Source organism: Coptis chinensis, chromosome 4 (genome assembly GCF_015680905.1).
Source record: "Coptis chinensis isolate HL-2020 chromosome 4, ASM1568090v1, whole genome shotgun sequence".
Classification (NCBI taxonomy): domain Eukaryota; kingdom Viridiplantae; phylum Streptophyta; class Magnoliopsida; order Ranunculales; family Ranunculaceae; genus Coptis; species Coptis chinensis.
This window is the reverse complement of record NC_141459.1, coordinates 7,541,626-7,563,226: the sequence shown is the minus strand read 5'-3', so window position 1 is coordinate 7,563,226 and position 21,601 is coordinate 7,541,626. Positions and strand designations below refer to the sequence as shown.

At 37.2% G+C, this 21,601-nt stretch overlaps 1 protein-coding gene, 1 long non-coding RNA gene and 2 pseudogenes across 2 annotated transcripts; 1 reads left to right on the top strand and 3 right to left on the bottom strand.

The window, feature by feature from the left end:
• Positions 1-949: 949 nt before the first annotated feature.
• Positions 950-1,993, bottom strand: LOC147501596 (uncharacterized). The gene is made up of 3 exons (XR_015219837.1): positions 1,739-1,993; positions 1,574-1,656; positions 950-1,486 (listed from the first exon to the last, which is right to left on the bottom strand). It is a non-coding gene; the product is annotated as an uncharacterized LOC147501596 (long non-coding RNA).
• Positions 1,994-4,850: 2,857 nt separating this feature from the next.
• On the top strand, positions 4,851-5,453 carry LOC147501595 (endoglucanase 9 pseudogene; annotated as a pseudogene).
• A 12,453-nt stretch (positions 5,454-17,906) lies between these two features.
• On the bottom strand, positions 17,907-18,311 carry LOC147501594 (small RNA binding protein 1 pseudogene; annotated as a pseudogene).
• A 663-nt stretch (positions 18,312-18,974) lies between these two features.
• LOC147501593 (translocase of chloroplast 34-like) lies at positions 18,975-21,253 on the bottom strand. Its single transcript, XM_086603806.1, has 4 exons — positions 21,172-21,253; positions 19,542-19,648; positions 19,329-19,436; positions 18,975-19,187 (listed from the first exon to the last, which is right to left on the bottom strand). Exons 2-4 carry the CDS (start codon positions 19,638-19,640, stop codon positions 18,981-18,983), a joined length of 414 nt encoding a protein of 137 aa, XP_086459932.1. The 5' UTR covers positions 19,641-19,648; positions 21,172-21,253; the 3' UTR covers positions 18,975-18,980.
• Between the last annotated feature and the right edge of the window lie 348 nt (positions 21,254-21,601).

Below are 21,601 nucleotides of genomic sequence, written 5' to 3'. Positions count from 1 at the left end.
TACACTTACACTGTAGGGGTGACGACACCCCAAATTTAATTATGTTATCATTACACTATGGGGGCGGCGACACCCTAAATTTCATTACATTATCATTACACTATGGGGGCGGCAACACTCCAGATTTCATTAAGTTATCATTACACTATGGGGGCGGCAACACCCCAGATTTAATTATGTTAGCATTACACTATGGGGGCGGCGACACCCCAGATTTAATTACGTTATCATTACACTATGGGGCGACACCCCAAATTTCATTACGTTATCATTATACTATGGGGGCGGCGACACCCCAGATTTAATCACGTTATCATTACACTATGGGGGTGACACCCCAAATTTCATTACGTTATCATTATACTATAGGGCGACACCCCATATTTCATTACATTATCATTACACTATGGGCGTGACATCCCAAATTTCATTCACGTTATCTTGGGGGCGTGACCCCAAATTTCATTACGTTATTATTACACTATGGGGCGCACAACAACCCAAATTTCATTATGTTATCATTACACTTTGGGGGGGCGACACCCCAAAATTTATTAATGCGTTATTATTATATTATGGGGAGGCAACACCCCAATTCACGTTATCCTTAATACTTATATCTATTTTGCCGACCTACCTTAAGGCGGATTACCCAACTCTTATATATTTTGATGGACCTATTACGATTACTAATCTAATAAAAATAGATAAAACCAAATATTATGAATCTGATTGGAAAAAAAAAAACATAATCGAGAAAGAAAAACCGTAACCTAACCTCACATCATCCTAACAATAAAAACAAAAAACTTCACTCAAGAAGTTGCAAAGATAATGCTATCCTCCACTTTGGGCTGGAACACCTTTTAGATCCGGCGGTGATACATCTTCCAACTTCCTATAACACATAGTATAATAATCGGACAAATTTGCAATTTTTTTTCCCGTTTCTCAGAATCTCTCGATTTCCAAAGTCCAACACTTGCCGATGCTTCACGCAACAACGCCCCAGATTTCTTAGTTTCAACTGCATGCTTCTCAATCATATCATCCTTCTCTTCACACCCAACCCTAAAGTTTTCCACCCTCTCATGATATTCATCTAACTCCTTCTTCAAAAATGCATTCTCTTCCAATAGTACCTTGTAATCTCCTCTAATCCCCTCAGCCTCGCAAACTCGTTTAGCCAAGTCCAATTTCTCACATTTTAAAATCTCAACTTCATCACTCAAAACCTTCTGCTCCCTAAGAACAACAATTTCTTGATTCTATTTCGACAATTTAGCTTTCATGATATTCATTTTCATCTCATAGTCGTGCAAAACTACTTCATTTCTCAAAAGTACTCCTCTCAATCGTTCATTCTCCTGAAAGATGAGCTCTCTCTCCTTCCAAATATTTCTCAATTGCGCATATTCATTGGTTTTAATCTTATAATTTTCTTTAGCTTCTAAGATTTCTTAGCACAATCCCCAAGCTTCGACGCCTAAGAGAACAAAAATAATGTGAAAAAAACACACACACACACACACACACACACACACACACAAAACACACACACATACAAAATTACCTCTGCAAGCTTTGAATTCAACATATTAACGGTTTTTCCAAAATCTACACTTCGTTGATAATCCAAACACAATAACTCTGGATCTGAAATATTAGACAAAATAATTTAAAATAATAATATATAATAATAAGTCAATACTATTAAAATAACTATTCAACATCTAACCTTCAATTGCCAAGGCTTGCACGTCTGGAGTGATGAGCACAGGCGTTGTAGAACTGCCGCTCATCCCTGGCTGCATTGAAGAAGGTACAGTTGAGCCAACAATGATGTTGGTACTAACCACAGTAGACACTTCTGTTGACACGCTTGCATCGGTGTCAATAGAAGTCAGCAATCCAGCACTAGTGCCAACAACAGTTGATACTAAACTCGACACACCAGCAATGGTGCCATCGGCAGAAGTTGCTACACCAGCATTGGTGCTAACAACAGGTGTTGGAACTCCAAAACTACTTCCACCAAAAGGAGTTGGCACTCTAAAATTGATCTTGACAACAAAAGTTGAACCCATTGTATCTCCACCATCAAAAACTTTTTCAATCTATATTACCAAAAGAACCATTAAACAATCAATAACGAATATTATTCTAAATCACAAAAACAAGATCAACACTAACATCAAGTCCAGATATACTGTTAGTCATCGCTTCCCCACCGATATCATCATCATCATCAATATCAAGCACATCAGTAGTTTTTTGTGTAGGAAGACAAAAAACCTGTCATAATGAAACATCATTTCAAAACATATTATAGGTATTACATATATGATATTTTAAAAGAAATATTATATACGTACCATTTCTCGACTCTCAATCCCTTCCTCAATTTTACTTGAGTTATCCCCAGTTTTTTATCCATCTTTTTTGGATGTACGCTTCTTTTCTTCTTTCTAATATTTTCTTGTCCACTATCCTCAGAGTCATCTCCTTCTACTTCTTCGTCATCTTCACTTCTATCATCTTCAATAACATTCTTTCTCTTCTTTGAGCCACAGTAAGGTGCTAATTCCCTAGGCTCATTAAGCAGTCCAGTTTCTATATCATGATAATAATCTACAATATCGTCTGGAAACGACAGATCATAGACATCTGCATTATGACTAAACAAACTAACAAATTTCTTTTTTATCATCTCGCTGCTAAACACTGATTTATTTGGAAACTTCAGAAAATCCCCTATATATATATAAAAAAAAAAGAACAAGATAATCAAAATGTGATGCTAACTATTTAAAATTATAATTATAAGAAAATTGAGTTAACATCTTACTTGATATATTGTTAGGATAATCAATATTTTCGAACCTCCAATTGCCTTTGATCTTAAAACCATACAATTTCGCATTCTTGTAGTTAGAAGGCATCCCATAAAACCTATAATTCTAGTTGTGATGGTTATGATATCCCAACGCATAACTTTTAGAAGAAGCCTTGTTTTGCTGTAGAGGCTTCAATAACTCAAACAAAAGGTCTGACGACATACTCTTTTGATAAACCTTACAAATTCTCGCTACATGGGCAAATATAGCCCAATAGCCAGGAGATAATTGTAAAGGATGTACTCTCCATCGAGCTAATAACTTGGAAACTGATTTTCAAAATGGAACACTACAACCAAGCCAAAAATGTGAAAACAATAAAATTATCTAGTCATTTTCACATTTTTGGTCGATATCGCTACCAACATACTCAATAGAAACATCATCTCCAATATCATATTGTGCTCTCAAACTATTAGAATCAATACCCTTCGCCACCCTATTCATATTAAAATCCCCTTTATCACCCCATCTCCTCTTCAAATTATAAACTCTTTCCATTAAGCAAAAAATATTAGGTTTTGATTAAAAGAGAGATCCAAGCAGAGAATATACTAACTATAAACAAAGAAGTCTCGAACACTTAATCGACGGCTTGATTTAAGAAAAGAAGATCTGCAAACCTTTTTGCTCTCTCAAGTTTCTCTTCGGTCTAATAGTCTGTAACTCCAGCCTAGCAAGTTCTCCTTTTGTCTCTACTCCAACACACAATACCTTTCGTCTCCCCCTTTTATAAAATAATCGAACCCGCAAGCTAGAGTCACAAACGGTTGTTCTACTCTCCCATTTCACTACGTTTCTAGATATATATCCCTTTGCAACAACTCTCCAAAAATCTATCTTCACAACAGATATATATCCTTTCACAGCAAAACTCCAAAAACCTCTCAATTCCCAATTGCCGATCACCACTCACAACTGAGCGGTCTATAACCGATCTCTCGATGAACCGAAATATTCCTTAGTCTTCCCTCAATATAAACTAATTAGTTTACTACCCGTTCAATATCCTATTTGTTACCTACTGAAACACCAACCTTCCTTTTGAAGTTCAACCCACCTTTATTTATATATGTAACTCTTTAAGCCGGTTCTATATCAAAATCCTTCTCCACATCCAATTAGTATGGTTAAAATTGACCAACCACTTCAAGTTGCCGACCAATAACAAATCCAAAAACCGACCTATTGCACTGTTTATACGAAACCGACCAATAACAAATTCAAGTTGCCGACCTATTGCACTTCAATTTGATTTCCTTTTTGCCTTTTTCATACGAAATTCGAAACCGATGTTTCGAACCCAGCAATTTATTTGTCGGATCGAGTTATTCACTGTTCAAAGTTCTAAGAGTTTGAAAGTTCTGAACTTTGAACAACACATTCAAAAACCGAGGGATAATATCCAAACCGATCAGTTTGTTTGAACTTGCTAATCAGATTTTGAATAATTGTTACTCGATAAATCAATTGCCGATCCTTTGATTGCCGACGCTATGAACTGCCGATGCCGCTTGATTTATTGAATTGCCGCTGGTGCGCTGATCCTTTGAATAGCCGCTGAAGAACTTTGAATTGCCGCTAGTGCGCTCGATACTTTGAATTGCCGCTGGTGCACTGATCCTTTGAATAGCCGCTGAAGAACTTTGAATTGCCGCTGGTGCGCTGATCCTTTGAATAGCCGCTGAAGAACTTTGAATTGCCGTTGGTGCGCTGAAGAACTTTGAATTGCTGCTGGTGCGCTGATCCTTTGAATAGCCGCTGAAGAACTTTGAGTAGCCACTGGTGTGCTGATCCTTTGAATAGCCGCTGAAAAACTTTGAGTAGCTGCAACGGTTACCTAAAGGATCATCTTCTGCCAAAATTATCATGAAGAATGGTCTACGGCTCAAATACTTTTGAGGGAAAGAAACATATTGTGGAGAATGGAGAATGGTCTACGGTTTGAGCTGAATGAATTGCCGCTGCTTGATTTTGCAAAATCACGGTCGTCCACAATCTTTGCAATACGTGGCAAATGCTGCATTTTTAGCATCCCTTTTTGCTGATTATATGAATGCAACTGGTGTTCCTGGATGGTTTTGTGGCCCCTATTTTATATCATCGGATAAACTACGGTTCTTTGCATCTTCTCAGGTGAATTACATCTTAGGAGCCAACCCGATGAACATGAGCTACTTGGTGGGTTATGGAGACAAGTTCCCAAAGTATGTGCGTCACCACGGTGCTTCTATCTAGCGGCCAAGTGGCAATACGAAAAGTGAGAAGGTCTACACTTGCCATGGTGGATGGGCATGGTTTTATAGCACAAAACTGAATCCAAACGAGATTACTGGAGCGATGGTTGGTGGGCCTTACAACTCTGATAAATTTGAAGATGATCGCAAGGATAGAAGCCACACAGAACCTACATTGGCTGGAAATGCAGGATTAGTCGCTGCATTGATCTCATTAACCACCAGTGGTGGGATTGGTATTGATAGGAACACCATATTCTGGAACCTGTCACCATTCTACCTTTCAAGTCCACCCCCCGCCACCACCTTGCAGCCATAAGGTCACATGTTCTTATACAAAGTAATTAAGTCTTAGCTTAGGACTTGTGAAGTTACCTCTAGCTTTAGTATGTACCAAAACGTTGGCCTGGGCAGTTGTGTCACTGCTATAGCCTTTCATCTTTAACCAATCTAACACAATTATATTTACCAAACTGCCATTACATATTTTCACCATTATACAATCAATTCAACAATATCAAATTCCAAATTTATATGAACTCTACATAAATTATATATATAAAAAAAAAAAAAAAAAAAAATCTATTTGCCTTTAACTCCCATCATTTTTATTTTTACCAATTTACTAACCTACCAAGTACCATAAATATTAATACTTCTTTGCCACACAGGCCTTGCCCATGTAACAAAGAGAGGGCGATGTTCCGGCCCTCACAAATGTGGCCCAATAAAAGCCCATTTCAATATAAAGCCCATGCTCAGAGCTTATCTATGAAAAAGCCTACGCTCAGAGCCCATGCTCAGAGCTTATCTACAAAAAGCCCACGCTTACATCCCACGATGTTTTGCGAGTCAAACAACTTCCACCAACTTCATCCCACGATTGGACAGTTCTCCTGCCAATTCTCCAACTTCATCCCATGACAGTTCTCCCGCCAGTTCTCCAACTTTATCCCATGATTGGACAATTCACCCGCCAGTTCTCCAACTTCATCCCACGATTTGACAGTTCTCCCGCCAGTTCTCCAACTTCATCCCACGATTGGAATATTTGAGAACGAGGAAGTAACTATCACCGATCCTACCTATAAAATCCAACCTTTGTCATTTTTTCAGAACTACGCATCGAGACTTGATCCCAAGCAATATCTTTGGGTACGTAGGCAACTTCAAAACCAAAGTCCAGTCTCATCTTTCCCCAACCACCATCTCCAAAAAACATTACTTCCAACCCTCAACTGGTGTGTTTTGGCAAATCTTGCTGAAACATATATATTCGATGAAAGTCCTATATAAGATGTGTGAAGCCTTGTAGTATATTGTAAATTTTTATGAGGATCTCCACTTATCACCAATTAACTTTAAGTTGGATGCTCATCATGTTTAAGCATATCATTTATTCTCTAAGGAGTACTCCATTTTAGCTTTTGGTTATGAAAGTGAATATATTTGAAGGCAAATGAATGAGTAGGTTAAAGTGTCAAGCCAAACCCAAATTCATTTAATAACATGTTGATGCATTACTACTATTTAGATATGTACAATGTTCTAAAATCGGGATTAGAAGGCCGCTTAGGCGGTCATTAGGAGCTAGGCAGTGCCTCACTGACTCACCTAGACCTCTAACCGTTTGGGAATTTGGCTAGGCCAACCAGGTGCCTGACTAGACCGATTTAATCCAACTAGGCAAACTAGCAACGGGTACAATTTGTCTATCTTCAATTAAATCAAGCTTTTTCAGCAAGAAGAGAAGGAATCAGAGAAAGGTGGGTATACTACTTGCTAGTGAAGCTTTTCTTTTATAGTAGAACTTTATTCCCTTTTTTCCCAACGAAGGTGGGAAGCGAACCCAAGACCTTGGGCCAACCTCACATATCTTGACCAGTAGGTATATAACTTGCTACTGAAGCTAATAAGGCGCGAGGATAGATTCTTGATGGTGGTCATGATGAAGATGTCGAGTCCGGTTTAAGGCTTACATTGGCAGTGAATAAAGAAGCGTCCAGAGTAGATAAGGTCCCAGAGCCTAGGAGAAGTACTACAAATGTAGATGTAAGAGAACTTCCTGGAGAAAATTCTGTATCAGGCATACACACAAGTTTGAGTCGGGTAAAGACAGTCTTGGAAGGATATAAAGAATACGGGTTCGGACCTAATTGACTTGTTCATTTTTTTAGTTTGTCTGAATCAAGGACTTGTCTGGTTGGGAAAAGTGGAAAACTATTAAGCCATTCTATGAAGTATTTTTCCCTGTGTTTGAACTTTGGACTATGGAAAATGTTTGAATGGGGAACTCATGCATATAAAAAGAATTAAGGTTTGTTTTCTTCAATTCTCATAGTATTAAATTAATATATCTTAATAAAAAAAATATTGACCGCCTAACGCTTAGCCTGATTAGACATCCTCGCTCCGCCCCCTCCTTCCACAAAGCATTTTAGATCACTGGACATTTCAGAGTTTTGAAACTATTGACTAAACATAGTTTTTAATGCAGCATATTTTTTTTGCAAGTGTCCAGCAACTCAGCTGGGCAAGGCCCTGGTGGCAGTATCCCTTTGATTCCCACTTACACCTTGGGGTTTTCATTTCTTTCCACCTAGTTGCTTCGGTTGTAAACTTCAACCTCTATTATAAATAAAGTTCACTTCAAAAGAAATAGAAAAATAAAAAGAAAATAAAAGAAAATCACATTAGAAAAATAAATAAATAAGTAGACAATCTAGTGTAAACACGTATAGTTGTATACTTTATTTGTGACCAAAGTAATTTGAGGTTATGCAGACCACTATGTGTATTTGATTCTTACGTCTTATATAGATCTTTCCATCCTCGTCCTCCTTTGCAATAGTTGATTCACATTCACTAGGAGGCACAAATTGTTGGTATACGACTCAGATTTGGATAAACCACATAGTTAAGGTTTTGATTTTCTATTCTAAATAGGATTCTAATTTGATACCCACCTCTATAAATACGAGACCAGTTGGTGGGATTTGTAAGGTTCAATTTGTGAGAGAGAGTTTGTGAATTCTTCAGGATTCGTTTGTGAGTGATTGTACTCTATTTGTTTATCTCTTGATTAGTAAAATTCTCCTCTTTTGCTTGGTGGATTAGGCTAACGCCAAACCACGTAAATCTCGTCTCCACTTCTATTGGTTATTAAACTTGCATTGGTAAGTGTTTTAATTGATTTGTTTTTTGTCGATTTCTATCACCACATTCAATCTTCTTTGTCCAATTGTCACGCTTCCGCATTCGTTTTCGTGTGGCAAACAGTAAAGGAAACAATGATGCATGATTTTTTGAGACTTATCTGATGTGATAGCAAGGAAGAAGTCAGTGAATCAGCTTTTTTCTTCGGCATCGACAAGCCCAATTTAAGGAGTCATAGCTGTTTTGAGATTGATGGAAGGGTTTTTCTCATCTTCTTTTCAGAAATATTATCTTGTTCACCACCGCATTTAACCATTCAAGTTTTCAATGCCGTGGGCTGGGCCTAATGATCCATGTCATTCCCTTATAGCATTCCCAATGCAAACAACAAGTTTTCACCTCCATGTAGGACGATTTCTCTTTTTTTGGGCTATTTTTGAGGTGAAAAGCTGTGAAGGATTGCCTAATGCAGAGGCGACTTTAAAACTTCGGATAGAATGTTTCATTCCTCCGTTGAATGTAAAAAATGAAAAAATATCGAAAAAAAAATATCGGACGGAATGAAATATCCCGTCTGAAAGAAAAAAAAAACGAAAAAAATTGAATAAACTCACAAGACGGAATGAAACATCCCGTTTGAAAAAAAAATATGAAAAAAAATCGAAAATAGAATGTTTTGAAAACCGAACCGATGATCAAACCGATTTTTTGTTAAAATGGTTCCACCATGGTTCGACTCGGTCGGACCAATTAAGGTTTATTTAGCAAATTTTTTAATAATTACAATAATAAAATGAATAAATACATATTTTAATTCAATATTAATTGATATTATATATCAAAATGAATTTCTTATACAAGAAATACATAGTCCGTGGCTTTGTCACCTTTGCATTGGGCAAGGGTTTTTACCTCCATCGATCTCAATCACAAGTCCCTAATTCCCCTCATAGTGACTTGCATTGAGAATGCTCTTAGAAGGTATATACTGAAATTCCCAGATAAGATTTCACAAGAGTAATCTCGTTGAATTCAATGTTCACAATTAGATTTAATCATGCACTAGCAAACAATTAAACAATTATCTATGACAATCAAACTGAAAAATAAAACGAGACAAGACACAGAGAATTTTTTAACGTGGTAAACCCAATCAGCGAAACATCCATGCCAATCGCCTTTCACAAGTAGTGGAAAAATCCACTCAATAAAATCAAGTATTACAATGTCTTGTGCTCACATCGAAGTATTAAGACTCAAAGAAAGAACTACTCACAACGGGGATCAAATCCCATGATTACCCGAATACCGCATTCTTCCTTCTATCTTTGACTCTTTCGAATATCACACTTCTCCACTTGTAGTCCTTGACATTAAAACCTTCGTCTTGCAATCTCAGCAAGCATAACTCTTCCTTTCGCAGGAACAACTTTAATCAATTTGGATTTTGGCTTTGGGAATTTTATTCCTCTCAAAATAACATCACAAGTAATCACAACTCTAGATACATATGTGAGAAGAGTAATGGAGAGCAAACAAATCAGCCAAACAATCCTCTCTATAGCTTGCGGTTCATCAACCAAACACAAAGGTACGGTTTTTCTTTTCTATTAACTCTCCGGCGCTTCCTTTTGAGAATAGAAACCCTTATAAAGCCTCGGTCCAAGTCTCCCCCTCAACTTGGAAACCCTTTATTAGATAAAGCATATCTTATATTAGATAGATAAATCATATCTACCTTCAGTTGTAGCAAAGGATTTTGTCCATTATATTCGGTGGTTTTTATTCTGAAATATGTCCAACATATATGGGCGTTTCAATCTCCCCTTTGGATATCATTTAGTGACAAAACCACCTGCACAACTAAGTAGTCGGCCTCACTTATGAGAAAACAAAAGTGCACTGAATGACTCGAGACTTCCCAAACTCAAGACACCCAATGCATTGTACTGTCTCCAATTCAGCTCAACTTCGGATGAGATCGTGAAAGTTATTGTAGCTATGCACAATAAACAAAAACATCATGATACCAAAATATAACAAGCTCTAGGAATCACAAACCATTCTCCCCCTTTTTGTCACGAAAGACAGACTAAAATATGCAAAAGTAAAAAAAAAAACAGTATAATAGATAGAAATAAATGGCAGTAGAAGCAAACACAGCAAATGTCGAGTAAAAATCTTTATTCTCCCCTTTGACGAAAAGCAGTCCATTAGAAAAACAGGAAGATAAACAAACAATGTGCTCCCCCTCAATGATATATCTACTGGCAGCATGTGAGGCATTTGAATAAAACTATGCAACTGAAAACTCAAAAGGTATGTAATGCAACATACACTCCCCCTAAACAAATGCATCCTTGGTAGAAGTTTATTGGAAACTCCTCCTAATCCGTACACCTCCCCCTAAACCAATGCAACTCCCCCTTAATCAAACCTACCTAGACCTCTGTCAAAATATATCAGAAATGCTCAAACAGTTTCAGCAGTGAGACAATTGCATCCTGCAGTCATTAGAAAAGCTCCATAAGAAATGGAACTGAGACATCAAAAGAACAACACCTGCATGTGTCCAGAAAACTTCAAACAGATCCAAAACTCTAAAGTCTTGATGGCACAACATCCCCATACATTTAGCAGGAAGTCCTGTACTGAACCAGTAGGAGTTAGAAGACACGGTTGGTACCATTGGAAAGCTTGAGAAGTCTATTTTCAGGAACAACAAACTGTTTGTAAAACAAATAAGAGAGCAGAAAGTTATGCGCAATTTACTGACACATGGCAGAATCGATGCCCTTAACAATTGAAGGCATGAAAGAAAAATGCAATCAAACAATTAAGAACCAAAGTTGAACATGTTCATGGAGAATAATTCAAAAACATGGCAGCAAGAAAACTAATTTCAAACTTGCACCTTGTCCCATGAAAAATGTAGAAAAAAACAGTTCATATAATCAATTGAAACATGAATCCCAACTTAAATTTCTGCCATAATGCCAAGCCACATTTTTGAATTCTTTTTCGTGCTCCAAAGGCCTAAACACACGCATTTAGGAAACATAGTTACCCACTTGTGAGGATTGACAAAATTGAAGCATAAGTGAGTGAAATCCATAACTCATAATATATAGATAGATTATACAGCAAGCGTGTATTTTTTTTTATTTTTTTTTTCACATTGATATATTGGAGAGGAACCATCCCTTGTAACAGGCCTTCGATTGGTAAGTCCAGACCAGTTGATCTTAGATTACCAGGTGGAAACCCCTACGAATCTACCAACCCGGGTGGTTACATGCCTGTGCTCCAAAAGAGAGATAGGAAGAGTTTATATAGTGGAGAGGAACCATCCCTTGTAACAGGTTGTCGATTGGTAAGTCCAGACCAGTTGGCCTTAGATTACCAGGCTTAAACCCCTACGAATCTACCAACCTGGGTGATTACATGCCTGTGCTCCATAAATTAAAAAATATATAATACGTTGAGTTGCAGAGATTTCACAAACTTATAGAAAATATGTCATTCAGCTCATGTGAAAAACTATAAGACCTAAATAGTGGCATAAGTGTGTTGTGTGTGTATTGCAAAAATCAAAAAAAAATGGCGAAACATTATGATAGATATTCATTGTTAGATTGATATCACAATAAATCAGATGAACTGAAATTTAATCAATGAACCTTCACACAACAAGAAACAAGAATAAAACAATAAACATTGGATGCTAGTAAGAGAATTATAGTTCATGAATAAATTCAACATGTGCATCTCTTTTTGTTTGAAAATCTAATCAAATGCATTCTCTCTCACACTCTATAGTCTCAATAAGAAAACAGATGCGTGCAAAGAAGTGGGAGAAAAATAACGTGAAAAACAAGCTAAACAGAAAACAAAATGCAAAGGAAACAAAACCTACAAAACACTAAGACATAGCCTGTGTGCAGAACAGGAAGCACAAGGCTATAAAGAATGCAACTCTCATCCTTGAGATGGACTACCACCAGACTTTCGCAAGTCTAATAGCAACTTCAACTCATCCTTCCGCACCCATATGGATCTACTACTGTGAGAGGAACTATATGCATGAGTCACATGAATAGATGAAGATGAAGAATTGTTGTTATTATCACTGCCATTTCCCTTAGTATGTTTCTTATGCTTAGAAGTCCTGGACTGATTTCTAAAACCCATATGTGTTGGTTTGAAGGTGGGCTGGTGAGTAGGCTTCCAAAATCCCCTTCCAATGGAATAAGGATCAGGGAAAGTATAATGATTGTCCCAACAATATGATGTCAAATGCCCTCTCCTACCACAGTTATAGCATTTTAAAACTCTAAAAGGCTTCTTCTTTTGAGCGTTACCCATAGTTTTCAAGACAACTATTCTTAAAAATGGCTAAATTTGGAAGAACTTTAGGTGTAGTTGCCTTTACAAACTTAGTGACACGAGAGGTATTCTTTGATGTACTAGTATTTTCAGAAAATCCAAGACCTCTCTTGTCACTTGAAGCTTTTCCCACTCCAAGCATTTTATCAAGATTTTCGGAGCCAACAGAAAATGAATTGAGCTTTTCTTGAGTTGAAACTAAATCTGTCTTTGTATGCTCAAGATCAACCATTGTAGACTTGAATTTCATCTCAAGGGAATTAAACTCACTCTCCAAACTCTCAAGCTTTGTCACATAAACAGTTTTTTCTTTGTCAAGTATTTCAACCTTGGGAGACATGCTCTTGTAAGCTTTACCAAGTTTGACATACTTTTTAGCCGTAGAAGCAGACATATCCTCCCAATCAACATTCTCAATATCAAGGCTAGTACTACCATGAACACTAACATCATCAGAAAAATCAGACAAGGCATGTGAATGAATGCTAGAAGTGAATGCAACAACATTAGCAGCAAGATCATCATCCTCACAAGTGGCATTCAAAAAATCAGTCGAACAATCACTACCACTATCATCCCAAGTGACTTTTAAACTTGATCTTTTCTTTTCATAATTACTAGAAGTCTTTGTAGGACAATTATGGGCATAGTGACCATATTCTTTACATTTAAAACATTGCACCTTACTCATGTCCACTTGAGTTTTGTTGAATATGGTCTTCTTTCCTAAGACAAGATCAGACTTCATCGCATGTTTCCTTTTTATGAGTCTTCGAAACTCTTTACTCACACCTCAATCAATCTCGGTCGAGATCATCATCACTATCGAGTCAATGTGAGACACCATGATGTGAGAAAATCCTAGACTTAGAAGCTAAGGAGGTACCCTTGAATGCTAGAGTCTTCTCATTCTTAGGTTTCTCCATCTCCAACTCAAACTCAAAAGTTTTTAATTTACCAGCTAAAGTATCCACCGACATGGTTTTGAGATCATGTGCTTCTTGAATAGCATCTTTATGTGACCTAAATCTCTTAGGAAGTGATCTCAAAATCTTTCGGACAATCTGCACATCTGGATAATTAATACCAAGAGCTTGACTGTTGTTAATAATATCTTGGAGTCTAACAAAAAAATCATCAAAACTTTCACTTTCCTCCATTCTCAATGTCTCAAATTGGGTGGTCAATAACTCAAGTTTGCTTTCCTTAACTGTTTTGTCTCCCTCATGAGTCATACATAGTTTGTCCCAAGCTTCTTTTGAAGTGGTACAAGAAGATATACGCCGAAACTCATTAGGTGACATAGCCGTAAATATAGCATTAAGACCTTTAGAATTAAAACTAGATAGAGTTTTTTGAGTTTCATTCCATTTATTCCTAGCTATGAGAGTGGTGACAGCAGCAGCACCCTCTCCAATGGTCACACTAGGCCAAGTCCAGCCATTCTCAATAGCAACCCAAACATCATCACCTAAGGCTTGTACATAGGCAATCATTCTAACCTTCCAATAAGGAAAGTTAGACCCATCGAAAAATGGAGATCTGTTAGTTGATCCAAGTTTATTAAATTCCATCAGGAAAAGAAAATATATCTTTTGGGGAAAAAATCAAACTCTTAGGGCTGTTAAACCCAAACAAAGAGCACCCGCTTCGATACCAATTGAAATTCCCAGATAAGATTTCACAAGAGTAATCTCGTTGAATTCAATGTTCACAATTAGATTTAATCATGCACCAGCAAATAATTAAACAATTATCTATGACAATCAAACTGAAAAATAAAACGAGACAAGACACGAGAGAATTTTTAGCGTGGTAAACCCAATCACTGGGAACATCCACGCCACTGCCTTTCACAAGCAGTGGAAAAAATCCACTCAATAAAATCAAGTATTACAATGTTTTGTGCTCACATCGAAGTATTAAGACTCAAAGAAAGAACTACTCACAACGGGGATCAAATCCCATGATTACCCGAATACCGCATTCTTCCTTCTATCTTTGACTCTTTCGAATATCACACTTCTCCACTTGTAGTCCTTGACGTTAAAACCTTCGTCTTGCAATCTCAGCAAGCATAACTCTTCCTTTCGCAGGAACAACTTTAATCAATTTGGATTTTGGCTTTGGGAATTTTATTCCTCTCAAAATAGCATCACAAGTAATCACAACTCTAGATACATATGTGAGAAGAGTAATGGAGAGCAAACAAATCAGCCAAACAATCCTCTCTATAGCTTGCGGTTCATCAACCAAACACAAAGGTACGGTTTTTCTTTTCTATTAACTCTCCAACGCTTCCTTTTGAGAATAGAAACCCTTATAAAGCCTCGGTCCAAGTCTCCCCCTCAACTTGGAAACCCTTTATTAGATAAAGCATATCTTATATTAGATAGATAAAGCATATCTACCTTCAGTTGTAGCAAAGGATTTTGTCCATTATATTCGGTGGGTTTGTTACGAAATATGTCCAACATATATGGGCGTTTCATATACAACATTTTGATCTTCTATCTATCTAATATCTAAGAAAGCACAACAGTTAAAACTAAACCATACGTTCATTATGCATTTATGCAATACCAGTTACTTTTAATTACATTGCCTAAAGTAAATACTTTTTAATCAAGAGAAACTCTAGCCAGAATAATATTGCTTTAATTAACATACTTACCAAACGGGGCTGTGATCCTCCCCTCCTCCCTGGGCACCTCCTCCTCCTCGATCTCTATCTCTGAAAGATATTACTTCGATGATGTTAATTTAACAAATATATAAATGCAACTAATTTTTGTGTCGATATGATCTAATAATAATTAACAAGATTACTCATGCACATAACCACACAAAGCACAACAGTTACACCCTTAAGTTTTATTACTCAGTATGATCGAGTCTAGTGTTCATGTTAACCAAATGTTTTATGTCTAAATGTGCTTACAACCCAAACCTCTTTCTTCCTTCAACAACTAGTTTCTTCCCCTTTTTCACATGAGAACACAGGGAATATAAATCATCAAACACTCGCGAGAGAACCAGAACCAAACTAAAACTAACATAGAGAACCAGAGGTCAAAAACCTTATAGTCCGTGAACAAGACTCAAAGTCTCAAACATAACCACCTTTCTCTCCCCGACCTAAGCAAACCTTCAGGCAGACTCTAGGGAGAGTTTCTCGGCTCTTCAGCTACTCCCAACCAGCCAGCAGCCACACTTCTCTCAAGGTTTTTGTTTGCTAGAAGTCTTGGAACTATTGAACTATTTCTCGGGGTTACCTTTGAGGTGAAAAGCTTGCTTAAAGCAGATGTGACTTTAAAACTTCGGATAGAATGTTTCATTCCTCCGTCTGAATGTAAAAAATGAAAAAATATCGAAAAAAATGTCAGACGGAATGAAATATCCCGTCTGAAAGAAAAAAAAAACGAAAAAAGTCAAATAAACTCACAGGACGGAATGAAACATCTCGTTTGGAAAAAAAAAAACGAAAAAAAATCGAAAATAGACGCGAGACCAATGTTTTGAAAACCGAACCAATGATCGAACCGATTTTTTGTTAAAATGGTTCAACCAGGTTCAACCATGGTTCGACTCGGTCAGACCAATTGAGGTTTATTTAGCAATTTTTTTAATAATTACAATAATAAAATGAATAAATACATGTTTTAATTCAATATTAATTGATATTATATATCAAAATGAATTGATATTATATATCAAAATGAATTTCTAATTCAAGAAATACATAGTAGCATGTTGGTTTGGAGTTTGTATTATTTTGTTTAGGTGCTAGGTTCAATTCCCCACCCTAATTCCCCTCAGAGTCCCTTTGCATTGGGCAAGGGTTTTTACCTCCATCGATCTCAATCACAAGTCCCTAATTCCCCTCATAGTGACTTGCATTGAGAATGCTCTTAGAAATATACAACATTTTGATCTTCTATCTATCTAATATCTAAGAAAGCACAACTGTTAAAACTAAACCATCCGTTCATTATGCATTTATGCAATACCAGTTACTTTTAATTACATTGCCTAAAGTAAATACTTTTTAATCAAGAGAAACTCTAGCCAGAATAATATTGCTTTAATTAACATACTTACCAAACGGGGCTGTGATCCTCCCCTCCTCCCTGGGCACCTCCTCCTCCTCGATCTCCTTTATCTCTGAAAGATATTACTTCGATGATATTAATTTAACAAATATATAAATGCAACTAATTTTTGTGTCGATATGATCTAATAATAATTAACAGTACTACTGCACATAACCACACAAAGCATAACAGTTACACCCTTAAGTTTTTATTACTTTGTATGATCAGAGTCTAGTGTTCAGTGTTAACCAAATGTTTTATGTCTAAATGTGCTTACAACCCAAACCTCCTTCCTTCAGCAACTAGTTTCTTCCCCTTTTTCACATGAGAACACAGGGAATATAAATCATCAAACACTCGCGAGAGAACCAGAACCAAACTAAAACTAACATAGAGAACCAGAGGTCAAAAACCTTACAGTCCGTGAACAAGACTCAAAGTCTCAAACATAACCACCTTTCTCTCCCCGACCTAAGCAAACCTTCACGCAGACTCTAGGGAGAGTTTCTCGGCTCTTCAGCTACTCCCAACCAGCCAACAGCCACACGTACTTCTCTCAAGGTTTTTGTTTGCTAGAAGTCTTGGAACTGTTGAACTAGCTATAAATTTTTTTAATCATGGAATCCAATTAATCAAGCTGCATCTTCTATGGAGATGGATATATCGAAAGGGGTTTCTATTGAACCCAAATCAGTATCTGTTTTTCATGCAACAAAGCCTAAATTCGAGCCTCTGAAAGCTCAGGAGATATCTGAAGGCCGTGTTCAAATTCCATAAAGTCGCTGTACCTATACACCCTTAAAGATATAGCTTGGATGGAGATCTACACTCCTGTCTATGAGCAGATGAAGATTGACGTACATTCTTATGAACCTCAAGGCTCGGAAGGTTGAACTGAAGACTAAGTCAGACACACCTGATATAAGTAATCAACCTACAAAAATTTGCTGATTTCGTCCATGCTTTTATGCTTGGGTTTGATATAGTAGCTAGATGGTGCTATTGCCCTCAGCTCTTCCGTATGGATGAGCTATATGTGGATTCTTTTGAGATAAATTATTTGAAATCACACGCCTAAAAACAAAGACTCAGCCAGAACCAAATGAACATAAAACAAAATTTAATAACTCATCAAATTAATTACCATCAGAGTCACCACCCCAAGATCGAGTAACGGATCCACCTCCACCATATCCTCGGTCACCACCGCCTCCACCACGGCTGTACCCACCACCACCTCCGTCTTCACGACAGCCACCTCCACCACCACCGCTATCTCTAGACTGAGCTTCATTCACAGTAATATTTCTTCCATCAAGCTCTTGTCCATTCATGCCCTCAATAGCTTCCCTCATCGCTTGCTCACTCAAGAACGTCACAAATCCAAATCCCCTCGATCTTCCAGTCTCACGGTCGATAATAATCTTACACTCAGGAATGCTGCCATAAACACCAAAAGCTTTAACGAGAGAAACAGCATCGGTAGCCCATGCAAGTCCACCAGCGAAACAACGGTATTCAACATCAGCAGAAGCCATGCAGCTCAAGTGATCGAGGAACGATATATATATATATATATATATATATATATATATATATATATATATATATATATATATATATATATTTTTATCGGTATGATATGATCAATGTGAGGAACGATATGATCTAATCATTTTTATATCAGTGTGGGTAGCTATTTTGAGCGGGAAGAGAATAAGTGCGTACACGACTATTTACTACAAAAGGAATAAATACGTACACGAAAACTATGACTAGCTGGCTTGTTGATACGCATACTAGCTGGCTTGTTGATACGAACATCGGTGTTTTTTCAAATATTTAAATCTGTCAGTTATAATTTAAAAAATAATATAAAAATATTAAGAGGGGTTGAATATAATTTGAGTGATGTGAATGAGGTTTTCTAAATTATTTTAAATAATATGAAGCTAATTCTAATTTCAATAAAGTGAGAGAGTTTTTGGTAAATTGTTTAAAAAAGAGGGAGCTGATTAGAATAATTAAGGGAAGTGGTTCTAAAATCATAAAATAGAGAGATTACAAATACACAGTTCGGTTGAAAAAATTTCCTCCTAAACATCCGGCAATGTAGTAAAAACCAATTGAAGAATAGAGGTGACTACCCACCTCATACAAAGGAAAAGATTTTCACTACTACAACGTACTATCTCATCAGGAAAGATGCACTAAAACTGCGAAAGGTCAGTCAATGATATAAAAGATATTCTGAGAAAGATATGTATGCAGTGCCAGTGTGCCACTACTAACCATTTTATAGTATCAAGAGCCTGTTCATTGACATACCCCCCTTCTATAAGCCCAGGAGTGTCAATAATATTCAATGTAAATCCCGACCGCGAGCGTGAGACCATAACTGGTCGTGGTACTTCAGACTGCAGATAAAATCACAATTTTAGCGCAAAAATCATACAAAACAATGACGAAAAAGATCATAATGGAAAATAAATGTCCACAAGGATTTAATTCGTCAAGATACTTTATTGTAAGCAAATAACCATCGCTACTTCACCAACCTGGAAAGCACTAACAGCTACCACTCGTTCCCCAATCAGGGAGTTCACAGTCGATGATTTCCCAACTCCACCTTTTCCCATTACAAGGATTGTTAATGTGTTCACATTCTACATGTGTCAAAATACTTAACAAAAAGAAATAATTCACTATAGAATTTTGAGAATATGTGGAAAATTAGAAAGAGAATGTTTCAAGTTAGCAAAGAAACAAACCTCTTGCTTTAGTTTACCCAGTAATTCAAGTAATTTTGTTTGGGTGGCTGCCGGGAACTGTTGAATGCCGGTCCATTCGCGTATCAGTTGGGATGCCATTGACTTCTATGAAATGATAGATGCTTATATAAGATCATCAATAATTTAATAAAAAGCAATTAAAGCCTTAGTATATAAAAGATATCACTTGTTCAGTTTCAAACATAAATGATAGATATTCTGTTTTAAAAAAGAAAGATAAACCTTTAACAATGATTCTAAATAATGACTAAAATTGAGAGGAAAAAGAAAAAAAAACCCGACCACGGAGTGCAAGCAGTGGAATATATATGTTACTAGAAACAACTAAATTTCATGGTTCATAACTTATCAGCTTTGCATAAAAAATACAACAACAAACTCTCAGTTGAAGCACACACTTAACTGATTTAAGGCAGCAGAATGATGGATAGATAACCTAGGGCACCTCTAAGTTCACAAACCAAAACAAGTCTTTTGCAAGCGTCATAAGTAACAGAGTGTCGTTGGTCGCGCTCTTATGCAGAACTCCTGGAAATATTTCACAGGATCAAAGGCTTGCCTAGCTCTGATCGAGCTCAACGTACCCTTGGCCCTGAAGCCTAGAGGCGCGTACGGGTGCCCACTGTCACTTAAGTTTGTGCCGGCCCCTAGGCTCACTCACATCTCCTATGCCTATAACTACATCAATTTTAAAGGAAATGGTTCTAGATTTCTAGAATATCATGTATTGTCCTATCACTAGTATTGTCTTTCTCAGTCTTTGCTCTTTTCTGGATCCTGCCTCAATTATCATCATAGAATACTCCTCATCAGATGCCTTACGTGATCGCAAAAAGTTTTGTAGAAGCCAAAGTATGAGCCCAACCTTGCGGCATGACAGGTGGTACTCTGCGAATTCAGAACAATGCGAATAGATATAAGAAATGTGGTCTGAACTCTGAAGGCTACTTGGAGGGCCACTTGATGAGCAAAATCCAAGCCCTGCAGCCACTTCCTCCTAGGTGCAACTGGTCTGATCTAACCTAAATTGAAGAGGGGAGACTCAGCAGACTGACACGTTGTCTGACAAAAAAGTTACAAGGTCGAGCGCGGGACCAACAAGGACTTCACGGAAGGTTTTGCCAGCAAACCTTTTACCAATCCTCATCATACAAGCCACATGTGATTTTCATTGGAGGAGAGGATTTCTCAGAACTAGTCAGCTACAAATAGCAGGTCTGAGGAAGCAAAAACCACTATCTGTTATCCTAGTCTTTTCTAGCTCTCTTAGAACACATCTTTTGAACAATCCGCCTCTTGTGTTCCCCAGACAAGCAAAGCGCTTGTACACCATCTCCAAATATAAACTTATCACTGTTTGACATCTGCTCAGCATGAGCAGCATACTTGAGTACATATCGTCATACTATAGCATCAATCACATAATTTGTAATACAATATAGACCAAATTGGAAAATATAATATGTTAAATCGAATTTTATAACCTCGGGTGCAACATAATCTAAAATTCTCTTTTTCCAACTACATTTTCATATACTATAAACAGTTCTCCAACTAAAAGAAGTCGATTTCTAGTTACAAAATAAAGCAACGCGAAAAGTCAATAAATGGTTGGGGTCTTGCTGGTGGACTTTGGCGTCTCCGCCCACAGTAGAAAGAAGGCTTGGTTGCTTCTTCAGCTCCACTACTCAGTTACATTGATCAGCTGCTCCTGAGCCATTGCCGAAATATCGACTTTGATATTGTACGAAATAAACTGTGGCGTGCAAAATGAAATTACCATTGAATTTAGTTATCTTTTCTTCTGCTAACAATATTGTGAACGTTTATTATGCCATGAGCTTAACCTGTGATGAATCATGGTGTCTGGATATTATCACTCTTCACCGTTGTTTCGAATGTTTTAGCTTGGTAGGTTTGCTTTTTCCTACTATATGGACAACAAGGCATCTGCTTCGGGCTGGGCAGGTTGAAGGGAAAGCTAAATTGAATTTTAAGAACGTAAAACTGTTCAGACGATTCTTTTTTGCTATTTGCTT